Source organism: Sceloporus undulatus, chromosome 6 (assembly GCF_019175285.1).
Source record: "Sceloporus undulatus isolate JIND9_A2432 ecotype Alabama chromosome 6, SceUnd_v1.1, whole genome shotgun sequence".
NCBI lineage: Eukaryota > Metazoa > Chordata > Lepidosauria > Squamata > Phrynosomatidae > Sceloporus > Sceloporus undulatus.
This window is the reverse complement of record NC_056527.1, coordinates 119,894,040-119,902,649: the sequence shown is the minus strand read 5'-3', so window position 1 is coordinate 119,902,649 and position 8,610 is coordinate 119,894,040. Positions and strand designations below refer to the sequence as shown.

At 56.7% G+C, this 8,610-nt stretch overlaps 2 protein-coding genes across 2 annotated transcripts; one reads left to right on the top strand and one right to left on the bottom strand.

The window, feature by feature from the left end:
* Positions 1-4: 4 nt before the first annotated feature.
* On the top strand, positions 5-4,509 carry TRAPPC14 (trafficking protein particle complex subunit 14; the record flags this gene model as incomplete). The annotated part of the gene is made up of 6 exons (XM_042473949.1): positions 5-88; positions 255-337; positions 1,059-1,222; positions 2,458-2,612; positions 3,286-3,479; positions 3,637-4,509. Coding segments are annotated over 6 exons (834 nt in total), but the record flags the coding sequence as incomplete, so codon positions are not given.
* A 1,211-nt stretch (positions 4,510-5,720) lies between these two features.
* Positions 5,721-8,079, bottom strand: LAMTOR4 (late endosomal/lysosomal adaptor, MAPK and MTOR activator 4). Its single transcript, XM_042471073.1, has 4 exons — positions 7,934-8,079; positions 7,732-7,830; positions 6,788-6,905; positions 5,721-6,086 (listed from the first exon to the last, which is right to left on the bottom strand). Exons 1-4 carry the CDS (start codon positions 7,991-7,993, stop codon positions 5,989-5,991), a joined length of 375 nt encoding a protein of 124 aa, XP_042327007.1. The 5' UTR covers positions 7,994-8,079; the 3' UTR covers positions 5,721-5,988.
* Positions 8,080-8,610: the final 531 nt, after the last annotated feature.

Here is an 8,610-nt window from a genome sequence, read left to right as displayed (position 1 = left end):
CCCCCCCTGCTCCCTCCGGGCTCTTGAGGAGCAGAACTTCCTCTTCCAGTTAGAGGCCCCGGAGCAGCCCCCCAACAGTGCCAAGGAGGTGAGGGCCCTCTCCCCCAGAGAAAGGGCTCAGGCCCTGTCAGGCTTCCTGCATTGCCCACTGAAGTGAAGGAGGGGGCGCTCTACCCCAGAGAGGGGACTGTGGTCAGTGGGGGGCCTCCCACCCCTCCCCATTAAGCCCATGTCCCCACTTTCCTACCTTGCAGGGCCTGGAGGTTCCTCTCATCGCAGTAGTCCAGTGGTCGACCCCCAAGCTCCCTTTCACCACCAGCATCTACACTCACTACAGGTGAGGAGAGACCCCTGTGTTCGTCTCCTCCCCCAGCCTCCTCCTGGGGTTGGCCTATCCCTGCAAGTCTCACTGGGCACATCTACATTGAAACTCACTGGGCACAGTTGCTGTGTGTGTGTGTGTGTGCTGGCTCATCTAGAGACTCTGAGCCCAAGGGCCTTTGGGTGTGTTGGGGCACCTCTCCTACACCTGAAGCCAGAACAGGGGGGTGGGTTCAGCCCTGGGGCTAGAGCAAAGGGTGGAGGGCAACAAGCAGCCTCTTGGTCTTGGTCTCCACATACACACATGCATGCATGCATGCACATGGGCCAGAAGAGTGGTCTTGGGCCAAGTGAGTGGAGCCAAATTGGGCAGGCACTGGCCACCTGTGGGGTTTTGTTCTCCTTCTGCAGTTTCCAGGAGGAGGCCAGGCTGACTGGAGGGAGAGTCCCTCTTTCAGGACCCATTGGTGAAACGCTCTGGGAAACTCCAGGCCTCAGGATGAAGGGGAGAGGGAGGGAAGCTCGCCTTCTGGAGACCTGGGGGAATGTCACAGGAGTCCCACTTTCTGTTGTTTGAAGAGAAAAGGGACATGTCATCTGCGGCCGGTGCATGTCAGTGTGGCTGGCTGTGTTTGGTGGAATCGTCACCTAACATTTGGGGGGGGGGGGGAGAGAGACGGGGATGGGTTTCTCTACCAGACCCCCCCCCAGCACTCAAGGCTCTCACTCTCCTCCAGGCTGCCAAGCATCCGCCTGGCCCGTCCCCGGTTCGTGATGACGGCAGAGTGCCCTTCACCCGTCCCCCTCCATCGCCGCTTCACCGTCACCTACACCCTCATCAACAACCTGCAAGACTTCCTGGCCGTGCGCTTGGTGTGGACGCCAGAAAGCGCCGCTGCCAGTGAGTGATGGGGATCGGGGGGCTTTGGCCTGTTGGGGGGCTTGGTGGGATGGGGGGACTCCTTGCTAGGCAGATGGTGACTGGGGGAGAGAAATACGGATCGGTGCAAGAAAACGTTGGTTGTGGCAATAGGCTGTGTTGAGAAGGGAGAAATAAAACCTTCAGGTTCAGGCACAGTGTAGAGGAGCAGGACACTGTCAAAAAGCAGAAATGGTTAAAAGGCAGAACCTAGAGTGCTCTGACCTCTAACCTGCTGAATAAGTGGCTAAGGCATGTACTCAGCGGCAGCTGGAAAGTTGGGAAGCAGCTTTGAAGGAGGAAGCGGAGCATCTTGGCTCGCCCTGCAGAGGACCACAGAGCTGGTAGGGAGTGGGGTTGAAGAGCTGCAAGGCTCCCATGCTTTGCTCATGAAGCTCTCTAGCCCCCCCCCCCCCCAAAATACAAACCAGGCAGCACATTCCTTGGCAAACATGGTGTACCATTTCAAGCCAGAACTGCCTGGAGTGCATCAGGAAAGGCCCCCCATTGCAGCTGGGCATGGGGTGGAGGGTAGAGAAGGGGTGGCGGCAGCAGGTGCCCCTTCCTTTCCGCTCACCTCAGTTTTGCCCCCCTTTTCTCCTTTTTTCCTCCCTTTCCACACACTCCTCAGCAGGGTCAGTCAAGATGCACCGCTTGCTCCTTTAAAGATGCTTCCAAACTGCTGAGCACCAAATACCATACCATGACCCCCCACATTGGAAGAGGATGAGAATAAGAAGATGGTCACAAGGCATGTCCTACTATACAGTACACAGACTGAATGAAAGAGGGTCAGGAAAAAAAGCAATGTGTGGGTACAAAAGTATCATGCAAAGTGTCATCTCTTAATTCAGTCTGAGTCCAGTCCAGTAGAGGAGAAGGTGCAACTGCTCACTTACTCTCTCGACTCTTGTAAAAAGAAGTAAAAGCAGAAGCCATTAATTCTACATGTCAAAAGAGCAGACCATGTGTTGAATATATGGCACCGGGCAATAATCTGGAATGGCCAAAAGAGCAGATTATCAGAAAGTGAGACATTGAAACATGTATCAGCCCTTTCTGCAAGCCGAGGGGTGGGCATGGGGGCCTGCTGCTGCTGGGCTTGCTCCCCATGGCATCATTAGCCTGGGCTGCAAGCATGGGGGTACCTAGTGCGTCCTCCCCCAGAATAAGGCTGGTCCCGTTTGCCAGCCCTGACCTCTGGTAATGACTTGCAGGCAAGAAGCTCTCCCATGAGGAGCGGCGTGCCATCCAGGACACCCAGGAGGCTATCGTGTGCCACACGCCCCTGAACAACCTGGGCTTCTCCCGTAAAGGCAGCGCCCGCACTTTCTGTGTCACATTCCAGGCCCTGCGTGCTGGTTTGTATGAGGTAAACACACCCACACCCACACACCCCACATTGTCAGAGGAGAGCGCACAGATTAAGGGCAGCCAGGTGGGAGTACTGCGAGAGCCTGGCTTCCTGCTTCAGCTGCAGCTGAGTCCATTCGCAATCTGGGAGCCAGGGCCAAAGAGTGTCCTTTGCAGCCCCCCAAAGCTGGGGAGGACAGAAGGGGGGAGTGGGTCCGGGGGCAGGGCAAGGTAGGCTCTGGCAATGACATGGAAGGGGCCTCATGAACCACCCCCAGGGGTGCTGCTGAGCACTTCCGCTTTGTGGTGGGTGCCACTTTGGGGACCTGGCTCAGTTCCCATAGAGCATCTGTCTTTGGTGTGTCTGCCCTCCCACCTCCCCAGCTATCCCAAGCTTCTCCTGCTGTGAGGAATGGCTTTTTCCAGCCTTAACAGCTGTTGAGATTCTGTTCCCTGAGAGCTGGGAGGAAGCAGGAGCTCTGCCAAGCCACTGGCTCCCTGACTCAACCTCTCTCTACAACGCTGACATCCTGGGAGCTACAGTTTGGGGTGGCACTGGACCTGCTTTCTGGCTGCGAATTCTGCATACTGGATGCCACAGGAAGCACTCTTAGCAGTTCACATGGGACCGGAGCACTACCTGTCTATCACTCGGCAATGTGAAAGAGGCTTCTCTCTATCTTCCTCCGCAGCTCTCCCAGCACATGAAGCTGAAGCTCCAGTTCACGGCCAGTGTCTCGAACCCACCCCCAGAGGCCCGGCCCGTCTCCCGCAAGAGCAGCCCTGGCAGCCCCGCTGTCAGAGAGCTGGTTGAACGGCACCAGGCCAGCTTGGGGCGCTCCCAGAGCTTCTCCCACCAGCAGCCGGCGCGGGGTCACCTCATGAGGTGTGTTGTTGTAGCAGGCTGCAGGGTCCCTTGGAAGGAGGCCAGTGGAGGGAGCGGGCCGAAGAGCTGGGAATCCCGGGGACAGGTGGGGGGTCTTGCGCCCTGCCACCCCTCACACACTGAGACGCCTCTCCTTCTTTCCCCATCCTCCCCACAGGTCGGGCAGTGTCATGGAGCGCCGAGCCATCACTCCACCCGTGGGTTCCCCTGTGGGGCGCCCCCTTTACTTGCCCCCTGACAAGGCCACTCTTTCTCTTGACAAAATTGCCAAACGGGAATGCAAGGTGCTGGTCATCGCCCCCGGCACATGATAGCTAGGGCTGAAGAAGCCCAAATCCCCACCCTGGAAAGGAGGGTGCTGCTGCGTCCTGCTACCCTACGGCAGAACATCCCGCTACTGAAACTCTCCTTTGCCGCTCCCATCATGTTGCCCTGCCCCCTGCTATGCTCCCCCCTGCCATGCCACTGTTTACTCAGAAAACCTCTCTGCTGCACCCAGAGCACACAGGGGGCCTCCCTCTGTGCCCCCCATGTCTTCAAGCCAAGGCCCCCGCAAAACCACTCCCAGCTGCCAGCAGACTCTCTTGGCTGTGCCAGTGGTCAGTCCATGGGTGCCAGTGCCAAGGCACAAAGGCCACCTGCTACTGCCCTGCAACCATCTCATAGACTGCTGTGCTGCCCCCTGCTGGTGGAGGGGCAGCTGAGCTGGAGGGGCACTCTGCTCTTCCTCCTTTCACACTGGATTGAGCCACTTGGTTCTCAGAAGGGAAGGCAGGATGGACAAGATCCCTTCCGCCAGTGGGGCAATGCTCTGGCCTCTGTCTGCTGCTGGGGAGGCTTTCAGCTTCAAGCCCCCACCTCAGACGCCAGGCGGCCTCCCTGCCACCCTTCCGCTCCATCTGCCATCTCAGGCCAAAGCGCCCTCCCATTGCACTTTATTTAATGTTTTGTTATTTATGTGTATTTTTAAAGTTTGCCTCAAGCATCTCCAACTGTATGTCTGTGTTTGTGAATAAACGGCACTGGCTGACTGGCTGGAAATGAGACCTGTTTTCTGGAGGCATCTCTGGCTGCATCATGGAGGAATTGGGGGGAGAAAACACATGGAAACCCCCACCTCTTTCCTCTCTGCATAAAGACACGGAGCCCAGTAGGGTTTTTCCATCACTAACAGAGAAGGCCCTAGGATTTCTGGTTCCCCTCCACTCCTCCGCAGGTGAGGCAGATGGAATGGGATCAGGGTCCTATGAGCAAGGTGGATGACTGGCCTTAGGGATCGGGAGACGTGGAAGGCAACCATGTAAACTTCCCTTGCCTGGCCGAGAGTTTTATAATGGAAAGACAGTTGTAAAGAAGACTCTTTACAATCACAGTCAGGCAGAAGCTGCAAACCCTTCCTAGTTCCTTCTCCCCTTTCTGTAGTCCTGGGAAGCAGGACATCACTCCACATGCCACCTGGGACCAGAGATATGGCAGCCCACCACTCCGGTGCATTTGTCCAGCAGCCAGGCCAGACCCCTCGCGCCTGGGGCAGCCAGAGTGAGCAGACAGAAACCTTAGACACAAAGTTGTCTGGGTCTATGCCTTCAAGTCACCTGTCAACTTATGGCGACCCCATGAACTTGAGAGGGCTATCTTGGGCAAGGAATCCTCAAGAGGTGGTTTTGCTGTTTCTCCCCTCCGAAATAGATCCTCCAGCAGCTGCTGTTCCCTGGCGATCTCCCAAGTACTAACCAGGGCTGACCCTTAACTTCCAAGGTCAGGATCTGGTGCCTTTAGGTCCTTCTGGACAAAGGAGGGAGACAAGGGTGCATATTCCTCCCCTGGCTGCAACACAGTACATATACTTGCGACCAGCACCAAGCAAGTCAATCCAGAGCGCCCCTCTCATTCCTCTCCCATCCCGGGCTTTAAGGCAACCTGATCCCCAAGAGTGCAACAGCCCTGCAATGACAGACCAGGAGGCTCCACCTTGGACAAGTTGCTCTTAAGGTTTTGAGGAGCTGCAGACATTCTCCAGTTTAGCTTGCTGGCCGTTAGGGCAGCCTTCTCATCCCATGTTATTCAAAGGGGTGGTCTATGAATGGCTGACAGGCCACAAAGATCTACCAGAAACAGTTACAGCCAAGAGACATAAATACGGTTCGAATCTCAGGCATCTTAGCAGGAAAGAACTGCCAGTCCTCCGCATCGGTTTGATTCCAACCATGTTTCTAAAACGATAATTATTCAGCAAAGAGATGAGTGCTTTATTTATTTATTCCACATGATACAGCGGCCAGCACTCCACTTTTTTTATACCCCAATCCCCACAATGAGTGCATAGCCCCAGACAGCAACGATCATGAATTTCTTAGTGAACCCTCCAACTGGTGTTCACACGAACAGGGGAGATGCGTATGGCAGGAAGGAAGGAAGGAAGGAAGGAAGGAAGGAAGGAAGGGGCTCTGCTCCCGCTTCCTGCCACCCCAAAATTTCCAGAGTCCCACCAAGAGACACCGATTCTTGCTCAGACGGCCACAGGCTCTCGGATGCTGTTCTGCCTCTTCACCACAAAGAGCTTCTGTCCTGAGATGGTCACAAGGAAGGAGTGCTCCCCAAACACCACTGCGTAAACAGAGAGAGCAAGTTGCACCAACACAGCGGGCTGGCAAGGCTTCTACTAGAACTCCTTCCTAAAATTTAGGTGGAACCTCTTTTTAGCCAAAGCCCACCTTACCCCCTTCCATAGCAGGCTGAGGCCCTCCGACTGAGGCAGGGCGCTCTCTGCCTCCTCCTACTCCTCTTCCTGGGTCAAAAACAGCAAGCAGAGGACTGAGCCAGCTCTCTGCCGCCGCCTCCTTCTGGGTGGGAGCAGCAGAATACTCAGCCCCACTTGAGCCCATCTTACAATCATAGGTTCATAGAGTTGGAAGAGACCCCCAAAAGGGCCCTGATCCAGTCCAACCCCTTTATTCTGCCATGCAGGAACTCTCCGTCAAAGCATCCCCATTGACAGATGGCCATCCAGCCTCTGCTTAAAGACAGCCTCCAAGGAAGGAGACTCCACCACAATCTCTGAGGAAGGAGCGTGTTCTTACTGTCAGGAAGTTCCTCCTACTGTTGAGGTGGAATCTCTTTTCCCCTACCTTCCATCAATTGCTCCAGGTCCTGTTCTCTGGAGCAGCAGAAAATAAGCTTGCTCCCTTCTCAGTATGACACCCTTTCAGGTACTTAACCAGGGCTATCATAGCCATCATAACCAGAGCCAGTCCTTGGCCCCAGGCGCCTCAATAGGCCCACCTGGGCATCCTCCTCCTGCTCCTCACCTGAGATGCGGCGGAAGGGCACCTCCGGGCAGCGGGGAAGGCGGAAGGCGCAGGCCGTGCGCACCAGCTCTGAGATCGCCCCTGCCGCTCGCTCATCGTTCTCCAGGTCTCCTGCCGACTGTGGGAGAAAAAGGAAGATGAGGAGGGGAAGAGGAAGGTGAAATTCGAGGAAGATGGAGGAGGAGGAGGAGGAGAATCAAGGGAAGTAATAGTGACACTCTGCTCTGCTTTGGTCAGGCCCCACCTGGAATAACACTGTGTCCAGTTCTGGGCCCCACAATTCAAAATGGATGTGGAGAAACGTCCAAAGGAGGGCAACTAAAATAGTGAAGGGTCCGGAAACCATTAAGCTCTATGAAGAACGACTGAGGGAGATGGGGATGTTTAGCCTGGAGAAGAGAAGGTTAGGAGGGGATATGAGAGCCCTGTTTAAATACTTGAAGGGAGGCCAGATTGAGGAGAGAGCAAGCTTGTTTTCTGCTGCTCCAGAGAATAGGACCCAATGGAGCAATTGGTGTAAGCTAAAGGAAAAGAGATTGCAGCTTCCTGAGAGTCAGGGCTGTCCTTCCTTTCAGAGCGATGGACTCTCCTTCCCTGGAGGCTGTCTTTAAGCAGAGGCTGGACGGCCATCTGTCAGTGGGGATGGCAGAAGGGGGCTGCTCTTCCAACTCTAGGACTCTATGAGGAGGAACAAGGGGCAGAAGGAAGAGGAGGAAGGAAAGAGAGGAGGAGGGAGGGAGAGAAGGAGGAAGGACAGAAGAGGCGGGAGAGGGAGGCTCAGCCGCGGGTCCTTGTCCTATCAGGGCCGCTCTTCGCGGGGGAGAGTCGTGTGTCCGGAGGCAGCCCCCGTCCTTCCTTACTCCCTTCCGTCCGTCGGTGGGTCAGTGAGCCTGCCCCTCCCTCCCTCCCTTCCCTTCCCGCCGAGCGCGGAGGGCCGGACTGACCGCCAGCACGGCGCCGTCGCAGATGACCAGGTACCCGGTCTGGTCCGGGACGCGCTCCAGGCCCTGCGTCAGCGTCGCCGCCGCCACAGCCGCCGCCGCCTGCGGAAGAAGAGAGGAGGAGAGGAAGCGCCGGATGGAGCCCCGCGGGTCCCGCCCCGGCCCTCGCCCCGGCCCCGGCCTCCTTCCCTCCGAAGAGACCCACCATCTTCCCGCCGAACCCCGCCAGGATGAGGCCAGCCGACTTCCGGCAACAACTCTGCATCCGCTCTGGGATCCTGCGCCTCTATGGCTCCGGCTCCTGCCCCGCCTCCGCGAACAACCTGAGTACGGTGTCAATCAACTCCCTGCCGAGTCACCATTGGTCCGCGTTCCCTATGAAGGCGTGGCCCAAGAGGGGCGCACTCGGACGGCGGCCTGCGAGGAACATTCCTCCCCGATTACTAGTAATAGCGCGGGAGGAAGGAACAGGAGGCGGCCAGGGTCCTCCTGCCATAGAGACAGGGAGGGCAGAGCGGCCCGCCCTTTGGCGCCCCAATGGCTTCCTCCAGCCAGGCCTTTTCTTCCGGGGCCTCCGGAACTCCCTCCCGCCGGAGCTGGCCTGGCGCTTCGCCCGGGGAACCTGGAATGTGGGCTCCATGGAGGCGCCGCAGCTGCCTTTAAATTGCTGCTTGAAGAGCCTCGTTCCAGCGTTTGCTTCGGAACATTCGGCAGCTTTTTGGGTTCCTCCGTTTCGCTGTTTGTTGCTTCATTGATTTCGAACTGCGGCATTTCCTGCCTTTGAAGAGTCAGCCGCCTTGAGTTTCAGTCCGTAAAAGGCGGGATATAAAGAGACATAACGAAGGTGATAATGATGATAATGATCCTATTCCTTTGTGTCCA

Bases quoted from the DNA above. Each gene is read 5' to 3' on its own strand.
- LAMTOR4 (XM_042471073.1), bottom strand. From the start codon at position 7,993: ATGCAGAGTTGTTGCCGGAAGTCGGCTGGCCTCATCCTGGCGGGGTTC. The intron at 7,831-7,933 runs GTGGGTCTCTTC...CTTCTTCCGCAG, and splicing joins CGGGGTTCGGCGGGAAGATG to GCGGCGGCGGCTGTGGCGGC. The intron at 6,906-7,731 runs GTCAGTCCGGCC...TTTCTCCCACAG, and splicing joins GCGACGGCGCCGTGCTGGCG to TCGGCAGGAGACCTGGAGAA.